The sequence below is a fragment of the Tupaia chinensis genome, unplaced genomic scaffold (assembly GCF_000334495.1).
Source record: "Tupaia chinensis unplaced genomic scaffold, TupChi_1.0 Scaffold000565_1, whole genome shotgun sequence".
In the NCBI taxonomy this organism is placed as follows: Eukaryota; Metazoa; Chordata; class Mammalia; order Scandentia; family Tupaiidae; genus Tupaia; species Tupaia belangeri.
The window spans coordinates 1,661,094-1,677,490 of record NW_006160078.1 but is presented as its reverse complement, the minus strand read 5'-3'; the positions used below and the strand labels follow the sequence as shown (position 1 = coordinate 1,677,490).

General features: G+C 38.4%; 1 protein-coding gene across 1 annotated transcript in view; it reads left to right on the top strand.

Moving 5' to 3' along the window:
* The window catches only part of CNTN4 (contactin 4), a 252,313-nt gene that overhangs the window by 62,015 nt on the left and 173,901 nt on the right, over window positions 1-16,397 (top strand). Inside the window, exon 6 of the mRNA XM_006157939.3 lies at window positions 13,776-13,926. Within this exon, the coding sequence (XP_006158001.1) occupies window positions 13,776-13,926 (151 nt within the window). The remainder of the gene's footprint in view (window positions 1-13,775; window positions 13,927-16,397) is intronic.

Genomic DNA, 16,397 nt, shown 5'->3' with positions numbered 1-16,397 from the left:
GTTCGAGTCCTAGACCCAGGGGCTTGAAACTCACACCAGGTGCATGTGTGTGTGTGTGTGCCCAAAATCCCAAGAAGAGAATGGAGGAAAAGGAATTGTGGCATAGGATGTCCTCCCCTTGGGTGATTTCTTCTTTTCTGTCTCTCTGTCTCTCTGGTGAGCACATACAACCTATAGCAAAAATCTCTCTCAAAAACAAACAAACAAAACCTTCTGATTTGGATCAGAATTCTAAATTCAAAGTCCTTCTATATAAGAGAATTATCAGGAATCAGAAATTCCAACTATGGCTAAAGGCCCCATTTCACCAAGAGAGGAAGGAGGAGTAGGCACACAGAGTAACTTTATTATAGACTTCCATGTGAGGATTGCATAAGGTGTTACATCGTGTGGCTCCAGTGGCTTAAAATCAACTGAGAGGAGACATTGAAAACTGAGGGATAGATAGATCATGTCTTACATTGGTTCCCTCAGAGAAATGCCATAAGTGAGATAGATTTAAAATGTAACTCAGCCTGGCCCTATGGCCTGGTGGAAAAAGGAGCCAGATCCCACATAGCCAACTGCATGGTTCAAGTCCTGGCCCTGGTGGCTTGAAAAACATTATGCATGTATGTGGGTAGTCAAGATTCTGACCGGATGGAAAAGTGGAGAAGGGACTATGGTGTGAACCACCCCCCCACTGGGAGGTGCATTGTCCCTCATCCTGGTGAGTGCATGTGACCTCTGGCAATTAAGAAAAAGAAAAAGAAAATGTGACTCGAATACAGCCTATGGCATCACTGAGTCTTAAAATCATTCACTGTCCTACAACCAAATTCTGAGTCTTTTGCAAAATGCCGTGAAGATATTATCCATCTTAATGCGCATAGTCCTTTACATAAAAAGATTTCCAATAAATTCCTCCAAAAATTTAGACCTCTTCTCTTAAAAGGAGAAAAATTTGAGTCTTCTAGTGAAGAAGCAAGGTCTTTATCAGCAGTAAGAAGGATTCTTTTGCCCTCTCACTTCATATTGCCCTCTCTGCTTTGACTTCCAGAAGTCCAGGGCTAATTTAATTGGCTGTGTTCATTCTGGAAAGATTGTTTCCTACCTTTCCTTTGTTTGACTTCAGTCACATTTTAAATATATTTATTACATTATCATTATACTTATTATCATTATCTATCTCAAATCTCTTTGAATTAGTGAATAAATTAATTAATTAAACGAAGCCCCGCATCACATTTGGTAACAAGTTGACGACCTTTAGGTAGCCTGAGCAACAAAGTATTGGAATCGATGTTCAAGATTCAGTAGAGGATGGGAACCAGCAGTTAGCGTAATGGCTATGTCGCTGGACTCCCACGTAGTCAACCGTGGTTTGTGCGTGCCCAAGATCCCAAGAGGAGAATGGAGAAGGGATTGCGGTGTGACCATCCCCCCTGGGGGGTGATTTCTCGCTTTCTGTCTCTCTGTCTCTCTCTGTCTGTCTGGCGAGCACACGCACCCTATAGCAAAAACCTCTCAAAAAAAAAAAAAAAGATTCAGTAGAGGAGAGTCACTTCAGCAAGATGGCGAAATAAGATCGCCTACACCCCCCCCCCTTCCCCAACAAAGACAACAACTTAACAATACACAGACCAGTGAAAAATCCAGAAAAATCCAGTCAAGAGGTTTCTGCACTTCAGTTACACTGTAGAAAAATTTATGGCACCCGCTCGCTCGCTAGCTCCTCCTCCTGGCACAGCATGGAAGCTTTCTGAGAAAACGCCGAACTCTCAGCTTCTCCTAGACGAGGGAAAAAGGAAAATGGAAGGTACATCCAACATTAGGCTTTTTTGCAGGGCCGTCCACGGGAGTGGTTTCTTTTTTGCCTGAATTTACACTGTGACAGAAACCAGGCATCAGGTGGGAGGTCCACTGAGAACAAAGGCTATTGACTTTATTTGGTCTGACATCAGAGGGTACTATATAACACAGACACTAGGGGGAGGTCTAGTACCTTAGCTTGCTATAGCCCTCAAGAGGCCACAGTACCTCATAGAGACACCAGGGGGAGTTTCTGAGTAAAAACTGGCACACTTAGAATGCCCACAAAAGCCCAGAGAGGGTGGATGTATCCCTAGAAAAGGCTTAAGAGGTTTCTAGAATCTCTAGCTAGGTTGACCAGAGAGAGTCCTCCCTGTATAGAACCTGACCTTAAAGACTGAAAGAGCTGTCTTAACTTTTTTTTTAAGAGGTTTTTGCTATAGGATGTGTGCGCTTGCCAGAAAGAGAGAGACACACAAAGCAAGAAATCATTCCCTAGGGGTGGCCATGCCATAATCCCTTCTCCTTCATTCTCCTCTCAGGATCTTGGGCATGTGCGCACACGCACCTGGCATGAGTTTAAGCCACTGGGTCCAGGACTCGAACCGCAGTCAAATACATGGGAGTCCAGTGACATAGCCATTACGCTAACTGCTGGTCCCAAGGTGTCTTAACTTTTTAAATGCTAAAGTCCCAACAGAAGATAACAGGGCACATACAGAAACAAAGAAATATGGCTCAGTCAAAGGAACAAATTTAAATCTCCAGAAGCCAACCCTCAGTTGGGAGAGCATTAAAAAAATGAGAACCTTTGGGCATTGTTGGTAGGAAGGTAAAACGATTGCAACTACTATGGAAAACATGTAAACATTTTTTCAGAAACATTAAACATAGAATCAAGATAGGATCCAGCAATCACATAGCCCAAGGAACAGGAAAACACATCTCAGAGGTATTTGCCCGCCTTTGTTCATTGCAGCATTATTTATACTAGCTAAAAAGGTGGAAACAACTAAAATGCCCAGGGATGGGTGAGTGGTAAAGGAAATGTGACATATACATACAATGGGATGTTATTTGGCCTTATGAAGAAGGAAATCCTGTTATGCTCTACAATATGGATACACTTTGTGGACATTATGCCGAGTGAAAAACGTTAAGTACTGCACAATTTCACTTACATGAAGTATCTAAAGTAGTCAAACACCTAGAAAACAGGAAACAGTGTAGTTAACAAGGGCTGGCGAAGAGGAGAGGAAAATGGGGAGTTACTGTTTCATGAATATAAAAATCTCAGTTTTATGAAATAAAATAGAGCTCTATTGTACAACACTGTACATATGGTTTAACTACTATACTCTAAACTTTAAAATGTTTCAAGTGGTAAATTTCATGTCGTGTGCTTTATATGAGAAGTTTTTATTTGTTTGTTTTAATATTTAACAATGCTTTTCAAACTTTAGTGCACCTATGAATTCCTTGGGGATCTGTTAAATTTGGATTCTAATTTCAGGTCTGAGGTAGGGCCTAAGATTCTGCATTTCTTTATTCTTGAAGTTTTTATTTGTTATTTATTTTATTTTATTTTATTATTTTTGAAGAGGGTTTTTTGTTTTTTGTTTTTTTGCTATAGAGTACATGCGCTCACCAGGCAGACAGAGAGGGACAGAGAGACAGAAAACAAGAAATCACCCCCCAGGGGGAATGGCCACGCCACAATCCCTTCTCCTCTGTTTTCCTCTTGGGATCTTGGGCACGCACGCACATGCGCCTGGTGTGAGTTTAAGCCACCAGATCCAGGACGTGAACCGCAGTCGACTACATGGGAGTCCAACGACATAGCCATTATGCTAACTGCTGGTCCTTTATTTGTTATTTTTAAAAATTGTGCCATAGAGCTCCTGTACTCACTGGAGAGATACAGAGAGAAAGAGAATGTATACCCCATGAGGGGCAGTCATGATACAGTTCCTTCTTCAGTTCTCCTTTTGGGATTTTGGGCATGCATACACATACCCAGCATGCTTTTCAAGCTGTTTGGTCTGGGTCCAGATCCAGGACTCAAACTACATAATCAATTATGTGGGATTCAGCTTTAATCACCAGGTCATGGCCTTTATCCAGATTCTTCCTTTCTAATAAGCTCCTAGGTGATACCAGTACTTCCACTTCAGGATCACATTTTCAGAGGCAAAAAAAAGTTTTACCTGTAAAATCCTAGGTCTGTCTTATGGTGGGTGAAGTTCAGGAATGTATACATTTAACAAACTCTGCCAAGTGATTATTATGATTAGTTAAAGTGAGCTGCAGTGGATCAAGAACCTGCTTTCTAGATCCCTTCATTACCCATCGTAGCAGAGTAGCTCTCTACCTCATAAGACCAAGTAGGGGTTGGAAGAAGAGGGTTTTTGTTTGTTTGTTTGTTGTTTGTTTGTTTTTTGGTATAAGCCACCCTATAACCAGTTAATCCATGTTCCATATTATTATATTATACAAAAACACAACATGAACCTTGTATTGACAAAAGCTCTATTGATTGTGAGAGGCAATTTTTGCCAGAAATACAGCATTTGCACCAACAACATTCCACTGTTATTTTTTCCAGTATGGGCAGACTATGACTCTTCTAGCCCCAGAAGAAATTCATTTGAACCAGCAGGTGGTGTGGTGGTTAAGGTACTGGACTACTACATGCCTGACTGGTCTGAGTCCCAGAACTGGTGGCTTGTTTTCTTACTTTCCCCCTCTCTCTTTCTGTCTCTCTCTCTGGTGAGCATATGTGCCTTACAGAAATTTTAAAATAATAATAATGAATACAAATAAATAATTATTTTTAAAAATTCATTTGTACTTAAACTAAGACTTTTTTATTTATTTGTTTATTTATTTATTTATTTTGGAGAGATTTTTGCAACAGGGCATGTGTGTTCGCTGGAGACACAGAGAGAGATAGAGAGGCAGAATGCAAGAATTCATACATACACACACACCCCAGGGGAGATGGCCATGCTATAATACTTTCTCCTCCATTCTCCTCTCATAATCTTGGACATTCACACACACACAAACACATCCGGTGTGAGATTTAAGTCACTGGGTCCCAGACTCTAACCACAGTCTACTATTTGGGAGTCCAATGACGTAATCATCTGCTCGTCCCAAATGTGTTGTTTTTAATAAAACTTTTTGAATGTGGTTGAAAATGAACACAGCACAAAGGCAAAACACATGCTTTCTTTGCCTGTTTCTGGTGCCTTATTAAGAAGTATAAAAAGCAATAGCTATGTCACTGCTATATTACATAAATATGGCTCATCAACGTGGTAGCATATTTTGACTGAGTTTATAGGTCTAGGGCAGATGATGTGCAACTGAAACCCTTAAAACTTTATTTTGACTCCCAAAACCTCAGAGAACAGATTATTTGAAGAAAGCAAACTTATCCAAGGAATTGTAAGAGAAATGAAGTTCTTATCTTCTTGCATTTGTCTGAAGTTTCTGGAGAGAAAAGAAAAGACTGTGGTGGTCTAGCAGGTGGCATGGAGGAGGTTAAGGTCCTGGATCCAACAAGGCTGTGTGGTTCAAGTCTTACACCCAACAACTTGAAAATCAAGCCTGGTGCATGCACATGCATGCTCAAAATCTCAAGAGGAAACTAGAGGAGAAGGGATTGTGGTGTGGCAATCCCCCTAGGGGGTTACTTCTCTCTCCCCCCACCCTCTGTCTGTGTCTGGTCAGTGCACACACTCTATAGCAAAAACCCAAATAGTAAAGGAAAAGCAAAAAAGAGAGAATCCCTTAAATCTGTGGAAAGCTGAAATCCCAGGGCCAACTTCCTCTTACCTACTACTGAGCGTGTGTTTGGAGGCAAATCTGAAAAGACGGTTATGTGCTGGAGCCAGCTCACCTTCTCCCAGCTCAGCCTTCAGTGACGTCATGTTGGTAGTCTGAAATCAGCCATGGTTCTTATATTTGCATCACAGAAATTGTCAAGTTCTTTGATGTTTCTTTTTGTTTAGATAGCCAATTTTTTATCAGCTACCATCCTACCAGTTCAGGTATTTTCGGAGTATAAACAGATCAGATGGTATTTCTGCTTCATTAAACCAAGTTCCAACTTCGGAGAGGATGGAGTATCCTGTATGTATCACACCAGGTGCACGTGTGTGTGTGTGTGTGTGTGTGTGTGTGTGTGTGCTCAAAATCTTGAAAGGAGAATGGAAAAGAAAGTATTTTGACGTGGCCATGCCCCCAGGGAGTGATTTCTCACTTTCCCTCTCTTTGTCTCTCTTGGGTGAGTACACATGCCCTACGGCCCAAAAAAGAACAGCAACAACAACAAAATAAAACTATTCACAACCCTACATGGAAGGAACATGGAAGGAGAAAGGAATTTCCTGTTTTGAACTAATACCTGTGTTCTTTCATATATGTGCATTCATTCTACAAATATCAATTAAATATCTACTTTATGTTGAGCACTGTGCTAGGTATAACATATACAGATCTTTTTTTTTTTTTTTTTGAGAAGTTTTTGCTATAGGTGCGTGCGCTTGCCAGACAGACAGAGAGAGACAGAGAGACAGAAAGTGAGAAATCACCCCCCAGGGGGGATGGCCACACTGCAGTCCCTTCTCCATTCTCCTCTTGGGATCTTGGGCTCACATACACACGCATGCGGCGTGGGTTTAAGCCACCGGGTCCGGGACTCGAACCGCAGTCAACTACATGGGAGTCCAGTGACATAGCCATTACACTAACTGCTGGTTCCAACAGATATACAGATCTTTGATACATGTTCTTCCCTTCAAGGAATTGATGGTCTAATAATAGCTAATAATAGCTAATAACAAGAGCGACTATTTCCTAACCACTAGAATTCTAGAATTCTCATCGTTTCAGGTTAGTGACTTTCTTCTCTTCATTCAATAAATATTTCTACCACTTGAAAAAGTCACTCGTAATCAAATATGACATTGCAATAATATATGCTACTTGTCTAGTCAAGGACATGGATTAGTATAAAGGTTTAGGACATCATGTGAAATACAATGAAATATCACTAATTTGGACTTATATAAGAAGGTCAGTGTGATTATAATTTTCAAAAATGTATATTTTTTCTTATCTTTATATAGATAGGACATCTCAAAGGAGGCTAACAAGGATTTAGGAGCCAAGACCCTACTTAAAGCATTATATGAAAAAAAAAAAAAAATTGGGACCAGCACATGGCATTGAGGTTAAAGTGTTGTATCCCACATGGCCAACTGTGCAGTTTGAGTCTCAGACCCAGCAGCTTGAAAATCACACCAGGCACATGTGCATATGTGCCCAAAATCCTGAGAGCAGTGTGAAGGAGAAGGGATTATAGGGTGGTTATTTCCCTGGAGACAGGGGGTAATTTCTTACTTTCTCTCTCTTTTTCTCGCTCATGAGCACATGCATCCTGTAACAAAAACTAAGCTAAGAAAAAAAAGAAAATATTTTTAATCAACCTGTTAATTCTTGTATAAGAAATGATGTTCTGAAATGGCTTTAAAATGTTTTTCTTGGAATAAGAAAAACTATTATTCCCCAGTCTTTACATAATTAATTGTTGGCTTTTCAAACCTTTGTAAACAGCAAAAAGGCCATGCCTTATCAAACTTGTTGGCAGAGAAAGCATTGTGGGATCTTGAAATGGTTCCTTGGCTTAGAAGTATTTGTCAGTTATCATTGGAACCTGAAATGCCACCATTAAAGAAGTATTTTTTATCTATGCCAGGATATACTACTTAGCAATAAAGGGGAACTTTTGATATACACAACGACTCAGATAGATCTCAAGAGCATTTCATGGAGATATGATATGATTCCCTATGCAAGAGGTCTTCTAAAAGTTCATGGGAAATGCATGTTATTAAAAAGCTATGCAAGGACTGAAAAAAAATGTTTGCACCAACCAAAATAAGCTCATACTTTAATTCCACATTTCCATGAAATTTTTGAGGCCCACTCATCTAAATACAAAACTTTCTCAAAATTCTAAAACTATAAGATGAAATAAAAGATTAGTGGTCTTAGGGATTAGGGAAAGTAGGCAGGAAAAGGCTAGGTGTGACTATTGCATAAGGGAGATCTTTGCAGTCATCAGCTAGGTCTGTTTCTTGATTTCAGTGGTGCTCACTCAGGTCCACATATGTGATGCCGTGACAGAGAACTAAACACACACGGTATACCAATGATCTGCTTCTTTATTTTTATTTTGTGCTGCATTCCCATGAGATGGTAATCATTGGAGGAAACTGGGTAAGGATACACAGGACTTCTCAGGATCATTTTCTAACTTTCTGTGAGTCTATAATTCCTTCCAAATAAAGAGTTCTTTTTTTTTTTTTTTTGCAAAGATCTATTTCTCTGACTCTAAGAAGTCTTTCAACATAAAAGTCCCCCAATAATAGGGCTGGGAGTGCAGCCGTGAAAATAGCACTTGAGAGGGGAGGTATGAGGTGTTTACTCTGGGCCAAACACAGTGCTAAGTAATTTATGTGCAATACATGTATCATACCACTTCATCTTCACAACAACCTTCTGACTGTCAATATATATGTTTCCATTTTATAATAACTTGCCCAAAGGGATAGGAGCCCATAAAACAAGAGCCACCATGGCAGAAGGTTATTTGAACCCTCAGGATCTAGGGCATTCAGTGCATTCGACCAAAACAAGTAGGATACGGGCAGTAGAGGCATTGGAAGGAACACATCATGCTGACAATGGAATAAAAAATTGTCCAGTTAAGAGTTTTACTGAGAATCTCCTTGTGAATATCATTTCTCATCAGAAAGGGCTGATTTTGAATCAGCCATTCTGAAATGATGGACCTAGAAAGAAAAAAATGTCCACGGTAGCCTGCCTTCTAGATAGCCACCAGCAAGCCAGGAGAAGTGGGGGGGCTTTATAATCTGCTGTGTTATCTACTCAGTGGCGAGAAGACTTGAATTAATGCTGTCACTTTAGGCTTACTTTTGTGGAGTGACGAGGTCACAGTTAAAGATATTAGATAAAGGTTAAAATAATATGAGAACAGTCTCCATCGATGGGCAACTTTCCCAGTAGCGTGTAAACAAACCAACTGTGACAGAACTGCGTGCATAATTACCCTTCCCTTATCAATAATGCAGTAGACTATCACACGCTTATGTTTCTCGAATAGGACTGGCACTGCATACCCAGTTAAGGAGTTATCATCCCACTTTCTTTCTTGAAAAATGACATTAATGCATAGAACTTCTGTTTTTATAGTTCTGTTGGCCACTTAAATAATCTTCACAAATGACAAGCAGTCATTTAATAAGTGAAAACAAGTAGTCGTGGGGGCCAATAGGTGACATAGTGGTTAAGGCGCTAGACTCCCACATGGTTGACCACAGTTCGAGCCCCGGACCTAGCAGCTTAAAACTCATGCCAGGCATGTTTGTGTGAATGCCCAAAATCTTGAGAGAAAAATGGAAGAGAAGGGATTGCAGCATGGCTATCCTTCCTGGGGGATAATTTCTTGCTTTCTTTCTCTCTGTCTCTCCAGTGAGTGCAAGTGTCCTACAGCAAAAATCTAAAAAACAAAAACACCCAAATAGGGGACCAGCAGTGTAATGGCTATGTCGCTGAACTTCCCATGTAGTCGACTGTGGTTCAAGTTCCAGACCTGGTATTTAAACTTATGCCAGGCATGTGTGCATGTAGTGCCCAAGATCCTGAGAGGAGAATGGAGGACAAGGGATTGCAGTGTGACCACCCCCCCCCCCCCCACCGGGGAAGTGATTTCTAGCTTTCTGTCTCTTTGTCTTTCCGGCAAGCACACGTGCCCTATAGCAAAAGCCTCTCCAAAAACAAAGCAAAACGAACAAAAAACACCCAAATAGTTGTGAATTGCATAGATGGAGTCTCTTGGCCAGATGTTTCTTATAGATAATGTTAAGTTAATGTAATAAATATCATTGATAAGTAATAAAAAGTTGCATTTTCCATTTGGAAGAATTCTTGTGATTTGACTCATTCCAAAATTGAGGGGGTAGTATCTCCAGGAGCTCAGTGAGAAATATTACCCTGTAACTATATTTGATTAAGTAAATTAGAATCTCCCAGTATCTGAGACACTGTCAGACCTAGGTGGGCAACTTGACAGTTGGGTTTCTTTTCTCAACTACAGGAACTTACTAAAGTTTCACTGTCCATGTGCACTAATTTTTTAAGTGCCAGGAAAGGTTAGATTCTTCTCTTTCTGAAAGTTTATTTCTTCCATGAGTGAGATATATGGAGACAGAGAGAGAGAGACAGCACCCTCAGCAGTGTTCCCACAATGCAATCCATCCCCAGCCTCAGCCGGGCTCACACTGTGAGCGTATTTAGGGGTTTCCAGACACGAACCTGGAACCTTTCCATGTGCGTCAGCCTCACAGAGGCTGCACTGCCGCTGTACTACTATCCAGTCCCCAAAGGTTAGGTTCTTATAGTGCCCCATTAGGGACCTTACTCATAACTTTTAAAACCACATTCTCTGAGAATGTCAAATTGAATAGGCCCTTTTTGCTTTTTCATTCTTTTCAAGCCCCTCCTGGGTCAATGATTGAGGATCAGAATAAAAGAAAAAACATCCTCCCGCCAGCCAAACAGCACCTCAGGTGTAAAAGATGGTCACGAAATTACTGAATATTAAGAAAGCCATTAATGGGTCAAGTATTCAAAAAACTGATGAAAGTCTGACAATTTTGCCCAGAAGGCACTACGGCTTTTGTTGACAACTGATAGAATTGCAAGGTTAGATGACACCAAAAGCAAAGTAAGCAAGCCGAGTAAACAAAGGGAAAACATTTGAATTTATCATTCCATTTTTATTAGTGGAAGATGTTCACAGCCAATCTTATTCTCTAAGATATCCAAAAGGCAATATGCACATAAATATTACATTACAATGCCTTTGAAAGGAAAGGTGTGTTTTCAGCCCTCAGTGCAGCTGATACCATGCTATTTCAAACCCTGTAAAAGCAATATACTGTATAGTTTTTTGACAAACACACCCATGTGTTGTGCACAGTTTGATTTATGTAAACTCATTTCAGATGCAACTGCTGAATTCCTTCTGAACAGATGAAAAATGTCTGCCTGAAGTGATAAAAATATTTGTGTGCAGCAAGATATAGTTTAAGAATAGATTTTTTAAAAATATGATACAGTTTTGTAACTCTATTTCACAAAAATACCCTTTTAAGAAATTTTTCTAGAAGACCCATTTTTTGTTATGTTATATTCCCCTGTCAGTTCAAGGGTTTGCCTACGATGAGTATGAGTCTATTTTGCTAAAACACTTTTCTGTTTTAGACTATACAGGATTGGTAAGTGGGGGAATGATGTCTGTGTAACATAGACACTGGATTTGTTCCTGCATTTCACTAAGTAGCAGCAACTAAACACAAAGTCCAGTAACACAACCAGCCAAGGGGAAAAACCTATTACAATGGATTCCCATTCACCCCACATTCTTCAGCCATGCGACAGGGCTTATTGCACTGATCTTAGACCTTAGCAATCTCTATTCTTCTTGTTTCTTCCTTCTTTCAAGCTATCTTCACACATAAGCACACACTCACGTGTACACCCGAACTGTATTTCTGTGGCATTTCTCTAGTATGGATGTAACTTGTCTTCTTAACCATGCTTTAGCTTTAATTATGACTAATCTCTACCAGGGTGGTTATTGGCTTTGTTAGTGTCCTTGTTCCATAAATACTCAGTTATTTTGTCCTGACCCCATCTTTTTCATGAGTCCTGTAATTTTTATTATGTGATTTTGCAGAGCAGACTAGAAACACATTTATCTCATTATCATGGAAACAGCTGTACATGCACTCTGCTTATTAATTGCATTTATCATTATAGAATTACTCTCTGAATTATGGACTTCCCTTGTGTATCCCAAGGTATACACACAGATCGAGATATCAGTTGCCTACTAGACTCATTTATTTAATTTCACCTTCAAGTAGTAATACCAGACCTCTGTGTAAATTTTATAATTTCATTAAAAAGTACCCTTACCTGGAGCCAGCAGATCACGTGGTGGCTAAGGTGTTGGATTCCCACATGGCTGACCATGGTTACTCTATCTCTCTCTCTTCCTCTCTTCTTTCTCTGGTGAGTGTACATGCCCTATAGAAATTTTTAAAATAATAACAATAATAATGAATACAATTAAATAAATAATTTTTTAAAGGAACTTTATCATCTTTACTTGTCTCTAGATAATTACTGAAAACCTTTTCACAACAAAATGACTTAATAGAGATCTAATTTGTTTCCCCTGAAACTTGCTTTTATTTTTTTTAAATCATGAACATACAGTTTGAGTAGATTTAAGAAATTGATAAAATAAAATAAATAAATAATAAAAGATAAAATGAGATAAGTCTTGAAATGGGGGGCAGCAGGTGGTATGGTGGTTAAGGGTGTTAGATTCCCACACGGCCATCTGCGGTTCAAGTTCCAGACCTAGTGACTTGCTTTCTCACTTTCCCTCTCTCTCTCTCTCCGTTCCTCTATGGTCAAATTAAAATAAAATAAATAAATAAAGATTAAATAAAATAATGATTTCTTAAAAAAGAAATTGACCCCTATCTTCCACCCACGAACACATATGCTATCCTACATCTCCTTTAAGAAAGTCGTGGTTTGTATTTATATTTTACATTCAACAGAGTCTGAAATTTTAAATTCCATCAGGTCATACTGCATTGAATCAGGGTTTTTAAATATTGTAAAGTTAAGATTCCAAGAAATGGGTCCAGCAGGTGTCATGATGGTTAAGGCTCTGGATCCAGTATCCCAACTGCATGGTTCGAATCTCATACCCAGCAATTTGAGAAACTGTGGTGCATGTGCATACAAATCTCAAGAGAAGCATGTATGAGAAAAGAGTGTGGTGTGGCTATCCTGCCCGGGAGTGATTTCTCACGTTCCCTCTCTCTCTCCAGCAATTATGTTTCCTATGGCAAAATCTAAAATGATAATAATAATGATATTCTAAGAGGTGAATCCATCTATTTCAAAAATCTCTTCTCACATATTAGTTCTATTAACTCAAGAGAAAATAGAGATTTTTTTCTTTTTAGAAAGATGTACTTTTTTTCCCTCCTACAAGCATGCAGGTAAGTATCACTTATTACGGTAAGGAAAGAATTCTTTAGTATTATTTCCATATAACTCTATTATTGGTGTCTACACGACTGAGTGTGTGTGCATGTATGCCCAGAATCCCAACAGGATGGAAAAATGGAGGAGAAGGGATTGCAGCAAGACTGTGTCCTACTGAGAGGTAGCTTTACCCTCCCTTTCTCCTCTCTCTGTCTCACTGTCTCTCTCTGGCAAGTGACTCACCCTCTGCAGATTAAAAAAAAAAAAAAAAAAGTTGTATGAAATCCGTTGTTGTGTTTCTTTCCCTTTTGTCTCTTTGAAATTTAAATGTTTTCATTCACTTGAACACAGAATTTTTTTTCAAGCAATCAAATAAAAGTTTATTCATGGATGAACTTGAGAATAGCTGTCCTGGAACTAGGTGTCAGAAGCCTATAGCTAATACTCCAAAATGTCATTTTGGGGTTTTCTTTTATAGGGAAGAGAGGAATTAAATTTTAAAGGAATCCTTCAATAGTGTAATGAGAATATTCTATATCTTAAACTTTGTGGAGGAATATACCAAATTCATCAGCTATATATGCACAACTGGTATATTTTACCACATATACATTATCCCTTAAATTTTAACAGAACCATGGAAACTGATAAAATGCTACTCACCTTACTTTAAGAAAATGATCTTTCTTTTGATGGCCCAAGCAAAATAAGAGCATTACAAAAATAAGAAGTCTAAGTAATGGTCTACTGGGTGTGGGTGTAGGGGAACATGTCTTTGCATAATAATTAATTATTTTATTTTTATCATCTTCCAGCTGTAGGTCCAGATTTCTCAAGAACACTCTTGAAAAGAGTAACTCTTGTCAGAGTGGGAGGTGAAGTTGTCATTGAATGTAAGCCCAAAGCTTCTCCAAAACCTGTCTACACCTGGAAGAAAGGAAGGGATATACTGAGAGAAAATGAAAGGTACTATCAAAATATTTTTAATTTATAATTAACCTGTAATGATGTGTTGGTATTCTGTTCTAGAAGGAAGAAATTGGTATCTACTATTTCTGGACTAAATGTTAAGCAAAAGACTAAAACTGTAAAAAAAAAAAAAAAAAAAGTGGTAACTTACTGATCTTTATAATCCTTCTTGATATTGAGATTCTACTAAGCTTTTCCTGCAGAGAGAGTTCAAGTGATCTTATTGAAGACTGTCAGAGCTGCTTAAAGATGAGCAGCTGGAAATATCCTCCCTTATGTTAGCCTAAAATTTCACCACAGATATGCCCACTTTTCTCCATACGCAAATACCTTTTACCTCCTTTGGCATACACAAATATGTCTAAATCTTTTTGGCTATGACTTCATGTATTTAGCAATGGCTGTTCGGTCTACTATTAGTGTCTCTTTATTGAAGCTAAATGTCTAATTCCAAAACTCATTTTTTTATAGAAGATTATTTGACTTTTGATTATTTCAATTATATCTTTTTGAGACAACCGTGTTTTGTTTTATTTTCTTTTTTTCTTTTCAATGTCTAAATTGTTTCCCGGTATATTTCTTATCATGCATCAAGTGTTTTTTAAATGCATTTTGATTATACAATGCATATACATATGGTTTACTTTGGCATTTCACTGGGTTGTCAGAAAAGTCATGACACATTTTTCTATTTTTCAATGCAAAATTGCATCATGACCTTTCCAACAACTCAATACATCACAGTGTACCAAATGACAGATATCTCTTAAGACTTTTTCTTGGCTGTTACCTATATAAAATACTCCCTACCTTTCTCTATAATCTTCTCAATTTGTTGGAAAATGCTCATTATGGTTATCATCCATAAGACAGGGTTTACCAGCCATAAACGTAATGATTTTAATTGATGCTAAAGGTCAAGTATTTAAGGATACAATAAAGAAGCCAATAAAAACATGCATGTATCTACCTTTTATACCTGTACACATTGGATTTACAGATATGAATTAGGTCATTGTGCTGATAATGTTGTCCTTTTTGATAAATTTTATAAACAAACCTGATAATGGCTTATAGATAGTATATTCACACACATGTTAAATTCATAATATATGATACATCCTTTTCTGATTTCTGGTATATCAAGAAAGCAGAATCTGCAGTTAGCAGGTGGCATAGTGGTTAAGGCACTGGATTCACACATGGTTGACCGCAGTTTGAGTCCTGGACTTGGTAGCTTGAAACTCACCCTGGGTGTGTGTGTATGTGTGCCTAAACTCCTGAGAGGAGAATGGAGGAGAAGGGATTGTGATATTGCCATGAGAGGGTGTTTGTTATTGCCCTTCCCCCCCCCCCGTGGGGGGGCGGTAATTTCTCACTTTCTGTCTCTCTGTCTCTGTCTTTCTAGTGGACACACTCACCCTATAATAAAAATCTCTGTGAAAGAAAACAAATAAAATGAAAGCAGTATTATTCACTTAATATTGGCTTGACAACATTCAAACTTCGAATGAAATCTGGAAATTGGGAGGACAGATTTTTATTTTGTAGCCTTAAACATCAAATTAATTTACTATTTTATCTCAGTGTTTTCCAAAATGCTGGTATATGAAATTACTTTCAATAGTTATGTATTTACTTTGAACATAATTGAAATATAACAAGTATATACTGTATGTATTGCTTAAAATAAGCTACATTTTCAAAGTTTTCATTTAAAATTATATAAAGAAAAAATTTAGGAAAATGATCATATGAGTAATAAGCAGACATGTCAAAAACCACAAATGAATGAAGCTAGAGTAATATTGTAGATCAATTGACAGAGGCTAAGCTATGCTATTGTAACAAATAACCTATAGAGATTTATGACAACAAAAGTCAATTTCTCATTCATACTGTATGCCCATCAAAGGTCTGTTCCCACCAACATGCATGTGCTCTTAAATATTTCTTCTGGGCATCCAGTGCTGTGGTGATTAAGGTGCTGGATCCAACATAGTGGTTCAAATCCCAGACCTGGCAGCTTAAAAAAGACACTGGGCAAGTGTGCATGCATGTCCAAAATCCTGAAAGGAGAATGGAGGAGGAAGGATTGCAGCATGGTCATCCCCATTAGGGAGGGAGGTGATTTCTCACTTTCCCTTTCTTTCCTTTTCTCTCTCTGTCTCTGGTAAGCACAATTGCCTTACCACAAAAACCTTTAAAATTTTTTTTTTCTTCCTAGAAGAGAAACACTACTTTCACATGTTTCATTAGCCAAAATAAGTCAGATGACCCCCATCTCCCACGTGGAAATACAATCTTACTAAGTGCTTAGAAGAAAAGAGACAACCTAATATTTTGAACAGTATGAATGACTGCTTACCCCTGCTGTACTTACACAATGTTACAGACTGATTAAATCCCCTTGGAAAAATAATGTATCAATAGCAAGAATTCTTCCATTTTCTACCATTTGACTTACT